Source organism: Coloeus monedula (genome assembly GCF_965178545.1).
Source record: "Coloeus monedula genome assembly, chromosome: 3".
NCBI classification, from domain to species: domain Eukaryota; kingdom Metazoa; phylum Chordata; class Aves; order Passeriformes; family Corvidae; genus Coloeus; species Coloeus monedula.
Genome location: NC_138783.1, coordinates 109,359,673 through 109,381,525, shown reverse-complemented (window position 1 = coordinate 109,381,525; position 21,853 = coordinate 109,359,673). Strand labels below are relative to the sequence as shown.

Below are 21,853 nucleotides of genomic sequence, written 5' to 3'. Positions count from 1 at the left end.
CTCTTCTGTCTTTAAATGAAGTACACATTCAGGAGTGAAATTTTCATTTTATGTAATGTTGTCAGGTTTCCTAAAACTCTTTTCTAAAGGATTTTGTAAAAAAGGCTTTATATGTGTCTGTATCCTACCTAAACTGGTGGTGAACTAGATCATCCTTCTCTGCATGCTTGTGGGCTTCTTTAAAGAAGTCCAGGAGGTTTTTTTAACAAAAAGCTATGGCAGCTATGGGACACCAGTTTCAAATCCTAGTGCTGGAGCTGTAGGATTGAAGCTGTGCACTATGGTCACATGTCCTGCTGTCAAAGCCTCTCGGATCTCCCTCCTCACAGGGAGTTTGTGTCACTTCTGGTTACAGACCCATCTTATTCTTCAGACCTGGAATATAATTCCTGGGTTAATTTTTAGATTAGGTAATTAATCTTGTCTTATTGTAAAGTACTTTTTAGTATATAATAGGATCCCAACACCAACACAGCCTTTCTTTCCTTTATTATTTGCATCTCTATGTTACAGTGCACATCTTACTATTTTTCTGTCACCAAACTTCTGAGAAAAGATATGTCAGCTAAAGTAAAACAAGCTCTTCATGTCTTAGGTAAGAAATTGAGGCCAGCATTTTTAATAGAAATAAAAATAGAGAAAATTGTTAGCCTGCCATTTTTCACTGTCATTCCATAAAACATATCATACTACAAAGAAACTACAATGACAAGGAGAGGCCAATTTTAATATCTAAGCTAACTTTGAGGAAGAAATAATTTAGTAATTGTTCTTATTATTGGCAGTCTTATTATAGACAGTCTGCAGGTACTGTTTCCCATCCTTCCTGTTCTTTCTTCATTGTTATCAAGTGATCAAAATAAAAGTTGAAAGAGTATTAGCTCTAATAAATGCATGTGATCATGTTTTTATTCAAACCAATATTAAAAGTTCTATGGAAAATGATGCTATAAATTAGCACAGGGTTCTATTTATTCTCTGTGCTGGTTTTAATAGTTGTTTTATTCACAAATGAAGGGTAAGTATAATAAAAAGATCTTGAAGGAGATCTAAAAGTCTGTGCAGTCCAGATTTTTGCAGGCAGTATCAACTAGACTTAGATAATTTCTGACCAGTTTCTGTCTAACCTGCTCCATAAGATTTTTTGTTTTCTGTATCTTTGCAGAATTTTTTTTCCCACAACTTTGCAATCCTTGCCAGTCAAAGATGTTTGTCTCCAACCTTAATGTCCCCTGCTTCAATTTAAGCTCATTTTGTCACCACAATGAAAATTGAGAACAGTTAACTCTCTCTCAGCAATAACCTCATCTACTTGAAGGGTGGTACTTCAGTTTTCTCTAGAGTAAACAAATCCTGCTCCTTAAAATCTCTATCCTTGTTTCTAGATTAGTGACCATCTGTCCAGTCATTTGCTACCCATTCTGATGCTAATCCAGTTTTTCAGCTAGTTATTTTAATGCTTTGGACTTATTGATTTCTTAGGGTTTTTTGAGAGTGTTTTGAATTGTGTTCCTCTTCTCAAGTTCTTGCTGCTGGTTGGGTTTTGCATCACTGTGAATATAAAAAACCCAATCTCTATTCCGTCAACCAATAACAGTGATTAATATTAGGCATAGGACAGATCTGTATGTAGCTTCACTTGGTATTGCCTTCCCATATAGTGTATTCAAGTTATGTTGTTTGGTTTTTTTCCCATCAGTTTCATTTCCATTTACATCCAAGTTTCCTGCTTTTGGTAACATCACATGGGCAGTATTAGAAGCCTTGCCATGGGCATCAGGCAAAACTTCTACCTGTGGTTCACTATTGGTAAATCTTACAGCTCTGGATGAAGGGAAATGCAGTTTTCTGCTTATTATTTACTCTTTATAAATGGTTGGCTATATTACTTGTTACTATTTTCCCTTCTCAAAGGTTGTTTAATCATATGTTCTAAAAAATGAGCTAGGGATAATTCACCTAAAATTTCCTGGGTGGTTTTCTATGCCTCTTTCAAAAGTGAGGTTTATTCATCCATTGCATGTCCTTAAATATAACTACTAATGCCCATGAGGTTTCTTGAGCCAGTTCCTGAGTATTATAGATGAAATTCATGAGCTGTCACATCAGAATTCATATTGAGTTAGATAAGAATGATGTCACACCAATAACAAAGTTAGCATTGTTTGTTTATTGTCTTTCACATAGAGACCTTCTGCCTTGAAGCTGTTAACATAAGTATTAGTGCTAGAACAAACCTTTTTTCAGACTATCACTTCAAAAGTTTCAGTGACTGCTTTATTCTGTTTAGGTAAAAATGTTGAGGCAAAATAAGTTTGCAAACTTTATGACATCTGCAAAAATAATCTCTGTCTTGTATAACATTAAAGAGAAAAGAGCTATAGGTTTGAAACTCTTGTTTCCATAAGGGGATAACAAACACTGTGGATAATAGTACAAAAAGCTGTTTAGACTCTCTGTGATGGGCTGTAGTCCTTATCCAAATATTGGCTACTGTTACATATTACTTGTATGTATATATGTGTGTGGGAGCATGTGTGCACACATATCTATATTTTAATACATATATTTTTTTTCCCGGTAGAAGATGTAATGAAGACCACCATCAAAATAAATCAAAATAAATCATCAGGTAGCTAGATGGATTGGTAGCAGCAAATTCTGAACAATAGCCTGAGTAAGCAGTGACTTTGAGGTTGAGAACAAATATTTGAAAATATTCTTCCAATAAGAACACTAGGAAGTACATGCAAGAATAAATTATGGAAAGTTAGTACAGGTATCCTCAGGCTGCTCCATGAATTTGTTCCAAACCAGCTGTGCCTTTTTAAAGAAAATTACATGGAGTATGCAGCAATGGAGACTTGACTCTGATCTCTTTCTCTGCTGTGCACACACATACATACACAGATGTTGTAGTCCTGCAATACTGTGGACGTGTCTTGATTACAGACAGGCTCACTGCAGCTGTTTTACATGAGATAAAGCTAGGGAGCAGATGCAGCAACAGGTAAGTGGTTCTATATTCAGTCAGGTGAGACTCATCAGGTCTCATTAACTCAGGCTGCTCTGAAAGGCTCTGTACTGCTGAGCTGGCCCCAGAAATCACACAGCTGTGTTCACACCACGCTCTGTGTGCATTAGTTAAGTCTCTCTGACCTAAGCTAGTTCTTTACCTGATCAGCTGTAGAGCCTCTTCCCTGTGTTGTATTTAGTCCAGAATTGGGGCTAACTCATCCATAGGTAATTGAGGAGTGTTTGTCTTTCTGGAGTATGCATCTCAAATATCAGTTAGCTCCTCTCTTTCATACCACTGCTTTTCCTATACCTCCAATCCTTCCATCTCAAGCCTCTACCCTGCTGTTCCCACTCATTCCTGTTCCCCACCCTTCATACACCTGCCTTGTGCTCAGTCTGAAGCAGTTGCCTTCCTAGGCAGGTGAGAGGTGAATGGTTCAGGAAGCAGGATGGATACAGCTGTCCAGAAACTACAGTGCACTCTCCCAGGAGGGAATGTGCATCCATTTTCAGTGGTACACCAGAGTCTGGGCACCTAAGCTCTTGGGTTGATGCTGCTGTGGCAGTTTCTGCTTTTATTTTTTGCTGGTTTTTTTTTGTTCGGTATGAATAATGAGTATGCTTTGTGGCTTTTTAGGGTTTGAGGGATTGTTAATCTGTGGACAGAGATTCAATTTGGAGTTAATTCAATAAACATGCCCTCAGCCAGAAATCCTCTGCAATTGTGTGCGAGTATAGAAAACTCTCCTAATGTATCTCTTATGTGACTTTAGTTGTTTATAGTAGGGAACATTCCTCCAAGATAGTAACTTGTACAATCTGATTTCCATATGCAATGTCTTAGCCTGTGGAAGACAGTTTGAAACATTTTCCTTTGATCTAAGGTGACATTAGAAAACAGTAAACCACCAACCCTCCAGAGAACTACCTTGGCATACATGGTGAATCTTTTACAATTATTTGTTATCTCTTAATGCCTGCACATCTGCAGCAGTGAGTAATTAAAGTTTGAAGGGAAGCTAAAATTTTAAAACTGATTACAGTCTTTGCAGTTTTTCAGAACTACATTTGAGTTTGGGTTATTTTTGTTTTGTTTTGAAGAAACATAGGGGTCATATTCAAAGAAGTTAAAACATCCTTTTATCCACATTAACCTACAACCTGGCATACAGACTGAGAAGATATGGTATCACAGCAGCTATTCCCCTGTTGGGAATTTGTTTAGAAAAAAAAAAAAAGAAAAATTTCTGACCACACATCTTCTCTATTACTACATTAATGCCCTACACTGCTGCTATTAGGGTTGCACTTCTTTGGCATTCTCTCTCAATTTCACCTTAATCAAAATGAAAATGTGTAACTTCAGCTATCTGTACACTAACAACTGCCATCCTCCATTCCTCATCTACCCATCTTCAGTAAGGCAGCCCAGCCATTTCGCATTTCCAGTGGCAGCTTGCTTCTGTTCCTTTTCCTTAGAGCGGTGTCCCTGTTACACCTGTCCTCTGACCTTTCTTGGCACAAGGCAGAGGCTGAGACCAAAAGGAAAGCCATGGGTGTAAGCTGGCATGGTGGCATCAGTGCCACTACTGCACCTACTAGAAATGGTCAACCAGTGGCATCTCCATAGCCCTGGAGACCCTTCCTGAGGAAACAGCTGATACAGAGTTTAAGGACATGCTGAGGCACATCTCCTAAATTGTTTGGTTTATTTTGTTTTTAACCAGAATATATTATGCTGTCATGGATAAATAAACTGATATTGCTTTTAGATGGTTCATCAGCACTACAGGATAATGGCATCTGTTCAGTCTTATGTGTAATATTTCTCCTTTATTTCTTGGTGCAGTTGCTTATTCTTGTTTCAGCCCATGTTTCTAGAGAGTTCTTCAAATCCCTTGGACGTGGCTACAGTTTACATCTGCATTTTCTAGTGCTTGGAATGAAAGTATTTAGAAGGATACTCTGGAGGGTAAAGTAGAAGCAAAAGAAATGGTAGATTCCTAAACTCAGTTTTCTTTTGTTAATAATTAATAGCTGACAAAAAAAATTGCTTTCAAATGTAGCTCTCAAGAAAAATAACTCTTACTTTTTCTGTCTGGTGGAAAAAGCCTCTGGAAAGAAGTTTGTCTGCATATGTATATGTGATAATTTTCAAGAGAAAAGAAGGAATAAGGTCAAAAAGTTGAATAAGAAAAAATTGCCAAGATAGATACATTTTTCAGTTCCATAGACTGTAAAATACCTCCCAGTTTTGCCAGCTGCTATTTGCAAAAAAAACAGTGACCTCAGTCTGGAGTCCTTCCAGGATTCAGCTCTTGAAGAACTGCTTGTCACAATCTAGCATTTCCATAGGGAGATACAAATCATTAATTTTTAAAAATATAACACATTTGAGAGCTCTTGTTTCCACCTCCCAATATGGCCTTTCAGTAACTGACTTTGTTATGGTAACAGGGAGGGGGAGAGCGGGAGACAGGGTCCAGATGCATCATAACAGCCTCCCAGTTAATTTGGGTTCTCCACCCTGGAGAACTGACTGCATCAATCCTCAGATAAGCCTCTATACGGTATGACATTTTCTTGCACCTTCCTAATTTAGTGCATAAAAAGTGAAAATATCACATAAGGCCAAATTGTCAGGTATGTAATACTTGAAAATTATTATTCCAAAATTTTATATATCTCTCTGTATTGTGCTTCATGTCAAATTATGTGTCAATGCTACTAATGTGAAAAACACCTTACTGGCATTTGAAAAGTTACTATTGAGTGAGAACCTGAATATCAAGTTGGATTAACTGATAAAGATGACCACTTTTTGCTAGTGAGTTGTTAGCAGCCAGTGCCATAAGCCTTGGTTTAGGAGTTGCAGTCTGTGAATTAAAAAAAAAAAGAAAAAGCCTGTCCTGTTGAAAAGCAGCACTAGAAAAAGGGATGATGCACAGTCTTTCCATCTTCAGTTATTTTCCAGCCTGACTGACACTATTATGGAACTGCATACAGTGAATTTATGAATGTGGTCAGGATTTTTTACACAAGGCAGTGTGCAGTATAGTTTGTTGTTAAGGTGAGGTTCATCTCTGTAGTACATGGGAGAGCAAGCACGTGAGAACAGTCGAGCAAAAACCTGGCAACAAGTTTATTTCTTTCTGGAACTGTGGAAATACTTTGTCTATAAAATGTTTATATTTTACAAACATAACAGGAACGAAGTGTAAATAAAAATACACTGCAAGGTACAGTTTCATACCTACTTTCATTCCAGTGTCCCAGGAAAAAGTTGAGTGGCTAAAAAACAAGTTCTGTTCCTCCAAAGCAAGGGAATTGCAGCCAGAAAACAATAGTTTCCAATGCCTAGAAAATCTTGTTTGTGGAAAAAAAGTCAGCATTTCCAAACAAAGATAACAGAGAAGAATATTTTCATTTTGACTTTCAATATTGTCAGGAACATTTACTATATTTATAAGTGTGTTGTAATATTATCTCAAGAAACCCTCTTCCTCTGTTTTGAGCAGATTGTGGTACTCAAGCTCATTGCCCCTCTGGCCTCAGTTGCTCCTCAGTTACAGAATAGAAAATTAGAGGAAGGTCATTAGTTTTGGAATTTTATTCATTTGGCTCCATCTCTCTTATTGCAAAGGCCCACTGTAAAATCCATATCTATACCTACTCATGTATCACCATGTGTGTATACATGAATGAACATGCAAAGCAAATTGGTTTTCCCTGCTTTTATTATTGTAGTGTCAATCTACTTTATCAATGAGTCTTTCTTTTCTATTTCTATCAGATACATTTCTGATATTGTCATTCGGATAATAAACTGTGTTTTCTGAAACAGAAAAATGCTAATTTTTCTTCTACTGGCATAGCATTTTGTGGCTACTCTGCAAGCTGCTAATCAACATCTGTACGTTCTGCCCCAAGCAATGTTTACAGATGAAACACATTAACTGTTCATAGTAAGAGTTCTTCTTGTCTGAACAAGAAATATCTCCATTTTTTTGCTTAACTTTATGCTTAAACACTGTCGTCAGTCCTAAATTGATTAAATATATTTAAATTATATCTGTGTGAGGGAGGGGTACCAAGTAAGACTGATACTGATTTGAGGAAAAAGGTGTTGAAAATTCATCTCAGAGAAACTGGCATTATAGGGGAGCTCAACTGTTTCTTTTTAATTTCTCACAAAATTATAGATTTCAAGGTCAGAAAGACAAGTATGCTCATATACTTATATGAAACCACTCCATAGGATTTTACATAGAGATTCCTTTTCCTACTCTTCCAAATTGTGTCCATTAAAAAAAAAATTCTTTTTTAAATTACACAGTTCTGTTAATAGTCTCTTATATTCCTTAGTCATTTGCTCTGTATTTAAGTGTACTGACTATAAGAATTTGCATCTTTTCTGTTTAAACTTTACTGTCTTCAATTTCCAGCCAATATACCTTTTCAATGCTACTGTTTCCATAGTTCATAATTATTGTATTAATCAGAAAACCATCTTAGTAGGTTTTAGCAGGAGCAAATCTATCCTTTGCAGCAAGATATATTAAAGAAGGGGCAGCACCAGAAAAGTCTAAAATGAGGCATAATTACATAACAGAGATGCAGTGCAGCCTTGACACTCCTGCCCAGCTGTGCAGCTCTACAATAGTGCTGTTTGCTGTGCCCCTTTTGTTTGGCTTCTGCCTGTGAGTAGAAGCCCTTCCAACCTAGTCTGTAGAAATTTAAAATCCAGTACTCATCTTTGCAGTAAGCCCTCCTTCATCTGCCTCTTGTGAATATGTCCTTTAATCTGATGGGTGTTCTCCACCAGCATTTCAAAAGGTGTTCACTTGAACAGGACAGAGAGGTGCTGCCTGTTCCTGTTCCCTTATATATATTTTCCAGAGGAGAAGGCATCCATCCAGTCAGTGACACACCTGCTTTCGGTGTGTGCCCTTGTGGCCAAGAAGGCAAGGGTATCCTGGGGTGCCTTAGGAAGAGCATTGCCAGCAGGTCAAGGGGGATGATCCTGCCCCTCCTCTCAGCCCTTGTGAGGTGTATCTGGAGTGCTGGGTCCAGTTCTGGACTCCCCAGTACAAGAGAGACATGGGGCTCCTGGAGTGGATAAAGTGGGAGGCAAGAAAGATGATTAAGGGACTGGAGCATCCCTCTGATGGGAAAAGGCTGAGGGAGCTATACATACATTTCCTTCCTTCCTTTTCTGTTAATGAAATATGAACATCAGAATTTTTCAGGTTTCTACCTTTGTCTTCTGTGTTATTGTTGACTGTAATTAAGTACATAGTAACAAAAATGTGGAGGAACAAAAACTTGAAGTAAATCAAACAAAGTAACAAACACAACCAAAGAAAACCCAAGAAAAATGAAAACAAAAATAAAGGCAGAAGTGTAGTTCTGAGAGTAAAACCTTTCTAAATATACCAGAAAGGTTTAAGGAAAAAAGCTAGGCTTTTCATATTGCTCTCATCTTTTGGCATGACAAAATATGAATAAAGATCCAAGTTACTAGATGTAGGTTAAAGTTTTTTCCAACATTTCTTATCAGATAGGGTAAATAAGAAACACCTTCCTTTTTCCCTGCCACCTACCTCCACACACAGAGCCAAATAATATTAAGTTCACTGTAAGAAAAAATTATGCAACAGTATTTGTTCTTTTTTACAAAAGCAAAGCCACACAAACCAGATTAAATCCTCTTTCTTCACTTTACATTTTTCTTGAGAAAAATATCTGGTTTCCTAAGGTACAAAAGGAAAACTTACCTGGAAACTTATGTTGTGACAATCCATTTTATTCTCCTTAATTGTTATTCACTTGCAATTACTGGAGAAACCTTCCAATAAAAGTATTCACAGATTTCCAGGGGATCTAGTAGAAACTGAGGAAGTCATTCTCTGGGGTTTTTTTACGAAGTTAAAATTGATTCAATCTAATAATTTCTCTATAAAATTGGATAATTTGTGGAGCATCTTTAGTCAAGCTATTAGGTTTCCTTCTCCACAAATGTCGGTTATTTTCTTAAATTTTAAAAAAATCAAAAAATATCTGTTTGTTTTGCTTATATTCATAATAAAAAATTATGTTTACTCAATACTATTTTCCTTTTGTCAAAAATGTCACAAAGAACTGATAACATTGCTTTTGAAGTTCATTGACAAGTACATCATCTGAAAAAAACAGTAAAGAAAAGACTAAAGATGAACCCTTGAAAAACAGAACATCTGCCCTCAGTGTTATTGGTAATACACATTTGTTAAGTGGATAGGAGAAACCCTTAATTTGAAAAACCATTAGTTATAAAAAAGAAGTAAAGTAGTAAATTTTGCAAATTCACATTCTACAAATAGCAGCTCTACACTGAGAGATTTCAATTCTGCTGACTGATACAGAAACGGGGGAAGTTCTGTAGCTCCTAACACCGATTCCCATCCATTAAGTTATTTAGTGGGATAGAAGGACATCAGATACCCTGGAATAGTTTTGCCTGATAGTTTAAATGCTCATACTTTACTGCAAGAAAAAGTAGTATTGGACAGCCGCATTGTTTGGGGTCAAGAGGCTGTAATCCATACACAGTTCACGTTTACTCAGATTTACTGTTAGAGCTTTAATCCTGTTCCAGTCTTGAGTTCTTATATGTGATTTATCACTGTGTTCTAGTTGAAGGGATCTCATTATAGCCAAACTCCCAAATCTTTAAATGTTGTTCTACTTGTTACAGATACATCTTTAGCTTTATTTCTTTTTTTTCCTGGCAATGGCTATAATAGAGCAAATTCTTTTTATTGCAGAATGATTCATTCACAAGCCATGTTAAACTGTAATTTTTTTCAATCTTTTTCTAATCTCCTCTGCATCTTCTCCATCCTGTCTGCTGGATGGACTCCAGTGCAGTCCATCAAGGCATCTCAGTTATAATGAGCAAGCTGCTGATGGTTCGATCCTCTTGATCTGCTTCCAAAGTCCTCTCCTACAGACAAATGGGGAGCAGGGTGAGAGGAAGGATGAGAATTATCCCAGCTCCCCACCATCACCATCACCTTACTTGTCACCATCACCTTACCATCACCATCCTTTTTGGTCAACACATGGAGACTCAAATTAAGTACTCCCCATTCTGTTTGGTTTGACTAGTGTGCATCAAGAGAGTGTTGCATGCTTTGCTGTCATAACTTCCCGGCATGAACTGGACTTCCTAAGTCATAAAGGAACATTTACAGTGGCACCAACATAACTGAATGAGTGATTGTCACAAAAAAGCACACAAAACGTCTATGGTGCTTCTTCATGCATCTCATGCAGCAGCTGGTAAGCTGTCACTGGTGGCTTTCCCACAGCATCACTGATGGAGCTGATATATTCACTTAGACAGCAATGAGAGCTGCTGAGGCAGTTCTTGAGGTTGCCCTAAGTGGACATAAAAGTACATGCTTAGGAAAACTTGCACTGCATAAAGCACTCAGGAAAAAACAAATTCATAGTGTCTGGTCTGTTAAAGTTCTGATTTCACTGACAGGCACCAATCAGCTATAAACATTACTAAATAGTTACACTTGCTCTTTATATTTCCTAAAATTTTCCATGCTTTGGGGAGAAAACACAAAATAGTTAATAGTCAAAAGAAAAGTTGTTTCAAAAGAGAAAACTCCACTGCATTATATTGCTTTCATTGTTTCATAATTTTATGTTTAAATATAGAGGGTATGTAAATGACCATTTTCTCTCATACTCTCTTCCTGCTTAGTGACAAGAAAACAAATTCAAATTGTGTTTGGGAGGAATATCTTAACAAAGCCAATTTTATTATGCAAATGAATTGTAGGTGTTGCATATCTGCATTTTCTGAAATTGTTAGCAAGTTTTTTCCAAAGCTTTCTCTCTTTCTAGGTGTGTGTATATAACACATTATATTTAGAGAGCAAATCAGCCACAAGAAACTTAGTTGTTTTAAGTAAAAGTTGTCTTGACTATACATTTTGGAAGTTATCGTTCATTTTTTGTTTAATTTAAGGCTTAGAGTCTAAAGTTTTCCAAAAGAAAAGCAAATAATTTCCTCAACAACTATTTAATGGAATTATGCTTTTCCTGAGGATATCATGGTGAGTTAGCTGGGAAGAGCAAAAAGCTTCATAGGATAAGAAATATATCTTCCTTCTCCCTTACATTGTCATATTAATCATCCACTTGTGCTCCTGTGGTTCACTGGTTCATTTCATTAAACAAGGTTGGGAGTGAACCAAAACAAATCATCCCAAACAGTTGTGGTCTTCAGCCATGGGTTGTTAATGACAAAAAGTGCTTCCAGTTTGCTCTTAACATGGAAAATCTTTTCTAAATTGACATTTTGCCCAAACATAATTTTTTTGGGTCACTCACTATTAGCATTTTTATACTTCGTATAAAATAGATAACAAACTATATTTGACTGGGAGCATGTAAGCAGCAACCTTAACTCTTGTTGATATGTTTGAATTCAGCAAACACAGATGAAAAGTCCTGGCTTTGGTGTGAGAAAAGTTTCTTCAGATATTAAAGAGTGAACACCCATAATCAGCACTAGTAAATGATTAGTCAAATGTGTAAATCTTGGTACCATACTGGAATTCAGCTATTCCATTTTGATAAAACTTTCCATACAGTCAAGAAAAAAAAAAAAAATTTAAAAAAGACTGGATAGATTTAAAGATCCTTTTATAGAAACTCGTATGGCCAGAGTCACAAATATGCAGGCTGTAGCATGCTGTACCTTATAAAGCTAGAAAATATTTTAATTGTCAGTCTAAAACCTTGCAGTCCCACCAAGAATTTGTCACACTTCACCTGTTTCAGTTTTTCAGTTTATTTTTTTAGCAATTTAAAAAAAAAAATTTAGCAATTTTTATGCAAGTTATTTCAGTTGCTGACTTGAACAATTTGTTCCATACCTCAACACCCATTTTGTATACGAAAACCATAAAAGTTAGGAACCTGAAAATTGGATTTTTCTTTTGAGCAGCTGCTGTCTGCAAATGTGGAAAAATTGTTAAAAGTGAATAGCATCATTTTCTAACAAACTCTAGGTAGGTTGGATGACTGTATCTCATTGCTCATTATCATGCATTACTGTGCTATCACCAAGCATCATTATGTTGGCATTCATAGATCTATGGAAAAAAAAAGCAAAACTCTTTTGGGGTTTAAAGATGTGTTTGTACAACCATGCATGTCAATGGTCCTTCACTGTTGACCTACTCGTATGGAGTTACATTTATAATTAAACAAAATTTCTTGATTGAAATGTGTTCTCTAATGCTCTGGAGAATATATTACTGTACCTTTACAGAGCTCTAGAAAAGTGTTGGTAGAGACAAATTGTATGCAAAAGAATTTATTAAAAACCTCACAACTTTTAGTTTAACTGACTCCCTAAGTCTTTGTGCTTTTGGTGACCTAATGGGGATTGGATAGATTTCTGTTTCATTTATTTTGAAAGTAGTTTAATTATAACTTTCATTTCTGTACTACCTATTTTTATATAGCACATTTGTTTCCGTGTGCTGACATTCCAAATCAGAGACATCTGGTCTGTTGCATCTGCTGTGCCTCCACCAGGGTGCCACTATTAATGAGTTTTTATTCCTGTGGTTGTTGTAACAGTAGCTTCTAATAGTTTCCACTTAGTTTTCTGTTGAGGATCCAGTTTTACAACCCTAAATACTTGGCTGAATTCATAAAAGTTTTTTAAACTATCTCCAGACATTAATTACTTCTGATTTTGGTTTTTGGGGTTTTTATTCATTTCTTTTAGATCATTCAGCTAATACTTTAAAGCTATTCAATTTTTATTTTTCCCAAAAATCATATTTAGTGGTCTTTTAGTTTCTATTCTTCAAAGCACTGCTCTTCCTAGCATAATTAACTGTATATTTATTAACCCACAAAATCAACTTGTATGATCAGTTTAGCCAGTCACAGAATATTTTTCTGAATATGATAACACCTTAAGTGGAGCTCAAGTGTTATTGTTTATTTTCATGCTACAGGATCACAGGAAGACTTAGGAATTATGTGTTTTAGTAGCTACTTTTATCCACGTTTCCATCGGGGTTTGGTACATACACTGTAGGTACCATGTGGAACATGTATTTGCTAATTCTTTAAGATCGTACAAGTTGGTAAAACTAGACCAATAAACATAGTAAAAATTTTGTAATTCTAATTGATAAAATTCTACTGAATAAAATAAAACATTGCTTGGGTAAATTTCCCAGACATTTTGTATTAAATCAAGGAAAAAATATGTTTATTTGAGAAATTTATTATTTATTTATTAATTTATTATTATTTCTAAGGGTAAGAAAAGAGATCTGTTTTATAATTATGTATTATTGTCTTATGAAAGGTCTAAGAATCTTCAGACCTGTTTATAGTGTTAAGAGTTTAAGGGCGTCCTTCTGGACCTTTCAATAAAACGCTCTTGTGCATCCAGCAGAAAATAATTTTATTCACTTTAAATGGCAGAGGGAAGGCTGTCCACACAATCCATACAGGGTTTTGTTTTGTCCCCAGGGGAACTGCAGAACTAGCAAGACTCAGTTTTAAGATGCATTTCTAGTTTTCCTGAATGTCCAGTTCAGGAATTTCAGATGGGTCTTGGAGGTAAATCCTTCTGTGAGCCCTTGGGCACAGATCAGCTCTATTCCCTCATTTTGGTACTGGGCAAATCCTTTCTGAGCTGTCCTTACCTAGTGCTTCATTTCTTACTGGATTTCATATAACAGCAGCTTTCCTTTGTGGTACAAACACAGCATTTAGTGTCTAGTTGGAGACTCAGGCTTGATCAGATAAATCATTCTATTTGAATATTCCAGTATAAAATTATATTTAGGAAACTTTAGGGAAGAGAGTCACTGTCAGCATAAGACCTTAGAATGACTTAATTTGCTTTTCCTCTTCTGAAGATTCTCTAGGTAGGGAAGGAGAGAGAAAGGGAAATACTAGTTTGGAAGGCACAGAATTATCTGAGCCTGTTGTGTGTGTTTCAGTGTTCCTTCTGCACCGTCCATTTTGGCAATACGTGTAATACAGATGTCGTTCGGCTGCACTGTGACTGCTTTTCCTATTGTAAAATTCATGTCACTCATTAACTTGTCTTCTTAGAAAATGGAGTTTAGAAGGCACATAGATATCTAGAGATAGTAACTGCATCAGTAGATTTTATTTCTCTTTCTAAGGAGAGACTTCTAATGAGAAATTGCTTTTTTGCTTAATTATGCAAGCTGCTGTTTTAGCTGCATGTCTCTGTATGCAATTCAATCAGTATACAAGTGAAAAAACACCATCCAAACTTTTGGGTATGACTTTAGAAAGCCAGTTATAATAGATTTTCAAAGAACTGTTACAGAAGGCAAAGGCAGGAATTTCACAGGGTGTTGCTAGAGGTATATCTTAAAAATTACCTTTTTTCCTGAAGAGTTTTTAACTGAACAAAGTGAAACTCTGTGGAGCTTTTAGTTTGCTTTTGATAGTACATGCTGTAGTTACTGGAAGCTATATTCTTATGCTCTTTTGTTAATCTTATTGAACAGAAAACAGTATTAGGTCTTTATTTGGAACCTTCAACTTGGTGAAAATTATGCAACTGTAGTCTGAAGTTGGAGGGTCAAATTTAGGACCAGACTCACAGGTCTTTTCTATCCAGAACAATCAGTGAATAACAGCTTCTCAAAATCAAGTATGATTCTTTAGAAGAAAAGCATTTCAAGGACAGATGAGTCTTAAGACAATAAAATACCCCAGGTGCTTTATCAACAGCCAGGTGAGAATGCTAACAGGTTATCTAACCAGTGTCCATGTAACCAGCCTGAAAAGTAGAAATCCTTCTCTGGCCTTTTTTGCCAGCTTGATGTTTGTTAAAGTGTACCTATTAAATATCTGACAGCACACTGTTCTGTTCTGATGACTAAAAGTTGTAGGCAGAAAAAAAAGTAATTTTTTCATAGTTTTGTAATAAATACTGCTACTTTCAACTCCTACGACTGGGAAATTTAATGAGCATCTTTTCTAGAAACTACACAATAGGGAGCTGAAGTGTCTGAATTTGGTCAATGTCTTTTAAATACATACTTGGATGCTTCTCATGAGAGAAATGATTGTGCTGATTCCTTGTTTGCTCTTCCCTAATCCTTCAAAAGAAGTTAAATATATGCATAAATTTTATATGCCTTACTTTCCTTGAGTTTTCATTTTCATTTCATCTAAAGCTATTGTATTTTAGTTTTTATTGCCTTTTAAATACCATGAAGCTCATCTTTTTCCCCGTGAGAAACTCTAAATCCACTTCTTACTTTCTAGTCAGATTGTCTTGGCTTTATATATTGATTTGAATAACATATAAATTATTGTGAGTATTAATTATTTTTCTGCTAGGTAAGAAGTGAGGTGAGGACAGAGAAAAGTGACACTAGCAGTCTTACAATGGCTTTTAGCCAACAGATAATAATTGAACAGTCTTGAAATATTAAAAAATAAACATAATTTATCAGACTTCATGAGCTAATAGGAAAAGCCTGCCTAATTTGGCAAGAATGTAAACCCTTATATCTTCTTTTTAAAATACACAGGAAAATATCAGATAATACAGAAAAATAGTGTCCTTCTATATAGCTTTATTGAGGAGAATAGCATATCCTGCATAATTTGATGTGTTAAAAATGTAGAATAATTGCTATTTTTATCTAGTTTTACAGGTTATTTTAAAATTATTAGTGCAAGTTATACCTGGTATTTTTAAATTAATAAGAACAATATTTAGAAGGTCTAGACCAAATTCTTTGTATTATTTGAAACAGCAAACAATCTTTTTTCCTTAAATCAAGTTCACGCAAAAAAAGTCCCTATATGTGGTCTTCCCAAGAGCTCTTTATGCTTTTTTCTTTATTTTATTTTTGTATTTTGTATTCAACTAGGCAATACTACAGGATCTGGAGCAAAGACGTCCCCAACTGGATGAACTAATAACTGCAGCACAAAATCTAAAAAACAAGACAAGCAATCAAGAGGCCCGGACAATAATTACTGACCGCAGTAAGTGGCGATTCTGCTATCATACAGCATTTCAGCAAACATGGAAAATGTTGTCGTATCTAATAAGCATAGCATTCTGCAGATACTTTATGCCTTTGCCATGAGAAGGAGAGTTCCATCAGGTGACAATCCTCGCACAGATTTTCCAAACTGCACATAGAAGAAATGTCAGTGAAAGTCAGTGATCCCACATTTCAGGTTTTTCACCTTTATGTTGCTTGTCTTCATAGTGGAAGGACGTTGTACATAATATAGAATGTGAGCACTGAAGATAAAGAAATACATTTATTCTTACACAAGGAGAAAAAAGAAAGAATTCACAGAGTATAGCCACAGGCTTGTAAGAGGCTTTCAATTCCATCCCCCGTAGTACAGCTGCAGGCTCTTCTTTCATCTCCCCTCAGTTGACGCACAAGTCTGATGATGCTCTGCTTTACTCTGTATTATTTCTTCAGTTCTGTTTTCCCTTTCCAGATTTAACTTAGCTGTGCCTAAGGTGGAAAAAATAGTAGAATAAGTTTTAGAAGAAGTCTATAGAAGACATAGCATTGTCACCCTTGGGAGCTTACATGTCCTTATACCACTCACTATAGGATGAAACACATGCTCAAGGTCATGCTATGGAAGCAGCCCTTGAGACAGACTGCTCTATATCTTCAGTTATTATCTCAAGTTTTCAGGACCAGGAACTAGAAAAATGAATTTTTTATGGTCCTCAAGGTCTGCTATGGAGCTTAGAGAAGACCCAGGCCAAGTGTTTTGCATGTGGACAGAGACAATTCACTTTAGGTGGATGCAAACTGTTCTGTACATCTTGGTGTGGACACCAGGGCTTGCTTCCTGAAACTGATGACTGTGAAGGTGTCAATGTAGGCTAAATTTTTCTATCCCCATAATTACAAACTTAATATATCTATATACACATTATCTCTTTCTTTTTATTCCATCAGGTAAGTACATTCCATCTATGCCCAAATCACTATGCATGTTTGGACCATATTGTTGGTAGTCCCACATATAAATGCTATTTAGAGTATGTTCTATGTGCAATAACATTGTTAAACTGCTATTGAAACGTTACTTAGAGAAGGAGAAGCTTTATGTTTTAATTAAAGTTTGAGAAGGAAAGGATAGCGCTTATATATTATATAAGAACCTGCTCCTGTTGGACATGCAAATTAATTTTAGAATCACCAACTTGTTTGAAGTCGCATGAATTGTGTACATTAACTTTACAGTGCTTATTCAAAACCAACACATGTAGTACTCCCATCAGTATTTTGTAGTATGTTTTAATTTTTAAAGTCTTCTGAAGTTAAGAATTGTAGACTTACAAAAAATGCAAGCATAATTCCTACATGCCCTCGTAAGAATTGTATGCATGACTGAATTTTATTCTGTTGGAAAACTGCATTTCACTTTAAGTGAATTTGCCTTCTAAGATAGATTAAATGCTTCTTTCTCATACAGCAAAGGAGAACAGCTATCAGACTGTAAATCATGAGTGAGTATATAGTAGCTCAACAATATTATAGCTTGTGTCTGTGGCTACTAAATATATGTACAACACTAGTAGTGTGGTATATACATTTTACATGATGACTTCTTGGTTTTTATCTATAAGAATTCTCAAAATTATCAGTTAGTTTTGAACTTAAAGTACAAAAGTCAGTTTTCTGTGATTTAACAATTAATTTTCTGTGCTGAAACTGTCAATATCCTTGTCTACAAAAGTGCAACTTATGATGCAGTAGATACAGGTCATGTCCCTTTATATACTTTCAAGTACATGTTGGAGTGTGATCAGGGCCATTTTTGGTCCAGTTTTCTGAGGCAGCAGACTAGATCCATGAAGGTTTTTCATGTTTATTCAGTTTATATCTGGGCAATTCTAGGTGATAATAAACACTACTCAGGAGGTATTTATTGCTTTTGGATTTTAAGGAGATTGTTATAGTATGGAGGGACACAAAGATGCTAGGACTTTACAATGTGACACATGAGGTATTTTCTGAATATTTGCTGCATATGACATATTCTCATCTAAAGTATTTCTTTTAAAGAACAACAGTAATTTTTATATTTTTAATTGCTTGATTTTTTTTTTTTTCTCCTTGTGTGCCGTATGAAGAAGATGGAGATTGCTCTGTTTGGTTTGAATTAGGCCTGCTGAATATCTGTATAGACAGGATCTACTTGTTCTGGCTGCAACTACCTCTGTAGTTCAACTCTATTCACAGTGCTATCCTGTCCTGAAATAGGGATCCTCCTTATTCCCAGCCCAGCTGGGTGTCTCTAGCTGTGTGCCCTCACCTACTGTACTCCTGTCCTGTACAGTGCTCTCACCTACTGCAGGTGTTTTGCCTTGTCCTCTAGCACATACTGAGTTCAGCTTACTGCACCCAGTGTGTTGTCCCCAAGTCCATTCCAAGGAATCTTGTTCACAGCCAGAGCTGATCCCTGTATTGGAGAACCTACTCCCATTGCTAAGGTTCAAGCATTCCTCAAAGCCTTAGAAAGTGTCCACTCCCTTGGTGTCCACACCAGGGTCCTGCTGCAAGTCCTCCCTGACTACCTCATCCATAGACTATTTCCCATTTCCTCAGTTTTTCTCCCTCCTCATGAGTACAAATAGGTTACCATGGTTATGTTTTAGCAGTTATGAGTACACATTTAGTCTATTCTGTTTCATGACCTGAGCATTGGCACATTGGTGTTCCTCTGCAGCAGCTGTGTACCACACTCACAAGCAGCCTTCTGTAAAGTCACTCTGCCAGGGGCCAAATGCATCAGATCCCATCATGAAGGAAAGGGAGTGGTGGGTGAAATGCCTTGGTCTTCATGTAGGGGTTGATAGACTTGACTTTATCTAGTGCACTACCCAGGCTGAAGCACAGCATCTCACACTTTGGGAAATGAAAAGATGAGAAGATTAGCTAATTTGTATGAACAGGGTGTTCATTGCCTTTTGCTATTAAAGTGCTAGTAAAAACCTGCAATGCAATCATCTGGCCAGTATCACTGAAGAGACATGTTAGAAATATTAAATGAGACACAGGTACTCTACAAGAGTAGAGTTAGCTGCATTCTGCATCACAGGATGGGTTGGCATATCATCAACTGGAATTAAACCCTGAAGGTTCTGGCTTCTGTGCTAACCTTGCTAACTCTTAAGTCACTCTGCTTGCAGAAATATGTATGTTATGTTAGTTAAAGTCTAACTTTGAAATATATATGGAAATCTTATTTCCTTTTTAAAGTATATATAAAAAAAACAAGGTAATTTTTTTATACAAAATAAAAAAAAACCCAAAAGACATTTGTGAGAAAATGTCTATGATAAATTGCAAAAGAAATCTATAATCATGAGATTATTTTCAACAGAGTTGTCATAGTATTGCATAGATTTAGTCTTTCTTACAGTAGTTAAAGATGAGCTCATACAATTGATTTCCTATGAACTTTTTTTCTCCACCCTTACTTCATTATCTGCATGAAACTGCTGGAGCTATATTACATGAAAAGACTTTGGCTCTATAAAGTAAACCTTGTGTTATGTTTACATAATGTTATATTTAAATCTCTGTGTGCTATGTAAATCATATTCTGTTTACCACTTACACACGAGAATATGTAAGAATAATAATTACAATTAGTCTTGAGGAAGAGTTGTGGGAAAAAGCAGCATACCTTTCTGCTCTTTTAATGCAGAAGCATTCTGTTCTAAGAGAACCATATGCTGTACAATAACATTTTTCTCTCCATAATGCATCACAGCTCAAAAACACATTGCTTTACTGCGTCTGAAAATGTTGCTTCTTTAAAATGAATGAGTTTATAAGCAACTTTTAATTTTAAAAAGTAATTAAACTTTGAAAATTCCTTATTTTCCATCAGTCCTTATGTATGAATACACAAAGCTGGTAAGAAGTCAATATAGAAATATACTGAGAGGTAATAAAAACAAATTTACAGTCTTACAATCAGAAATACCAAACCAATATCAAAGACTATGTTAGATCTTGCTATATCCTGGAAATGTAAGAAACTTTAAATAGCAGGCCATGTGGAAAAGGTAACAGCACATAAACTTTCTGTGGTTTCACTTGGCTAGTAATTTACATCCCAATTTTGTAATGTGATTTCTGGCTGTGTAAGTGATCGAGGAGGTATGGAAATTCATATTTATAAAACTGTATGAAGAAATAATCTCTTACTAACTGGGTAATCTCCCTTTCAAGATTATAAAACAAAGTAACACACATATTTCTTCAGCAATTTTTTGAAATTTATTGTACTGTCAAAATATCACTTGAGGGGTTAATTAATTCCTATTACATTAAATTCATAAATAATAACAATAAACACAAGCATTTCAATGAAGACTATTTTGATAAAGAATTATGCTTTGGGATGAAATTATTCCTTTTGAAATTTTCTTTGACAGTTTTAGGAAACAAGTCCACAAGTATATGAATAATTTATAGATTATGTCTTCAGAAGAGGTATTTTGGTTTTGTGATTCATTTTTTGTTGGTTTGTTTTTGGTTTTTTTGTTGTTGGTTGGTTATTGTGTTTTTGAAGAAAACCTATATACTTTAATTGGTTGTTAGCAGAGCTGCATTTGAACTAATCTAAAACGAGTCTGAATGTCTTTCTGCCACTACATAAAAATGCCTTTATTTAATAGTTTACTGTATTTGACAGTTTTATGGCAAAATCATCAACTTGTCATCACTTTCACAACAAAATATGTGGAAACTCCACAGTGAATTACAGCTGTACTGTTCTCGACATCTTAATAAAATAGCCATTTCCACTGTACTGCATCCACATGGTTTTCTCTTAGAACTATTGAATACAAATTATGAGTTTACCACTTGAAAAAATAAAGTCATACAATCTGGGATTTGCCATCCGGTAGTAAACCCCCTAGCTGCCAAGAGTAAAAAAGAGAAGTATTAGAGAAAAGTGTATTTGTATACAGTTTTCCAGTTATCTTGTTGATATATTTTAGCTGAATTATTGAATAAACCCCAGTGGTCTATTCTCTGAATTTCACATATTTGAAGAACATTTCAAGAATTTGAATTTCCTATGTCATAAACATGCAGTTTATTAATCATCCTGATGTACCACTTTACAGCTGTTTTTCCTATGAGAACTTTACACCATAGAAACAAAGCAAGGGAGAAACGTTTTGTAACAAAATGTCAGTAACAAGATGAAACTAGAGCTCTGAAAGGGATAGCATGGTACTGAGAAGAGTATAGAATTTGAAACCCCTTCCTTTGTGCATATTTGCTGCTGTAGGACCTGTATGAAAGTTATGGGACATTTCAAGAAGGAGTAGGAAGTTATTTTGGAATACTGGGGAGACTTGCCCTTTAAGAACAGGCAATAACATGGTCCATGTATATTCATGTCTGAATGATTGGGGAATTCCAGTTATATATAACTTGTCAGTCTATATATATTAAAAGCATATGGTTCAATGGACAGAGGGTAAGATCTCAGCTGCCTCAGCTGCCTGCTTCAGGTGTTGTAGTCCTCCCTAAAAGGCTTTGAGACTACAAGGTGACTATTCTTCATTTCTGGTTATATTCTGCAGCAGAAATGGCACAGATATTTTGGTAGCCTCAGAGGTCATAAACTTATTAGGTGGTATCGTTGCTAGTGGCTTGCTTAGATCTCACCATCTCAATCAGGTAAAGAAAGATAATTACAAAACTTCATGTTGTTGGTAATTCCTGTG

General features: G+C 35.8%; 1 protein-coding gene across 5 annotated transcripts in view; it reads left to right on the top strand.

Annotated features, from left to right (window-relative positions):
- The window catches only part of DMD (dystrophin), a 999,626-nt gene that overhangs the window by 691,785 nt on the left and 285,988 nt on the right, over window positions 1-21,853 (top strand). For all 5 annotated transcript variants that reach the window (XM_082277447.1, XM_082277448.1, XM_082277450.1 and 2 more), the window contains one exon: window positions 15,981-16,098. In XM_082277447.1, coding sequence (XP_082133573.1) covers window positions 15,981-16,098 — 118 coding nt within the window. The remainder of the gene's footprint in view (window positions 1-15,980; window positions 16,099-21,853) is intronic.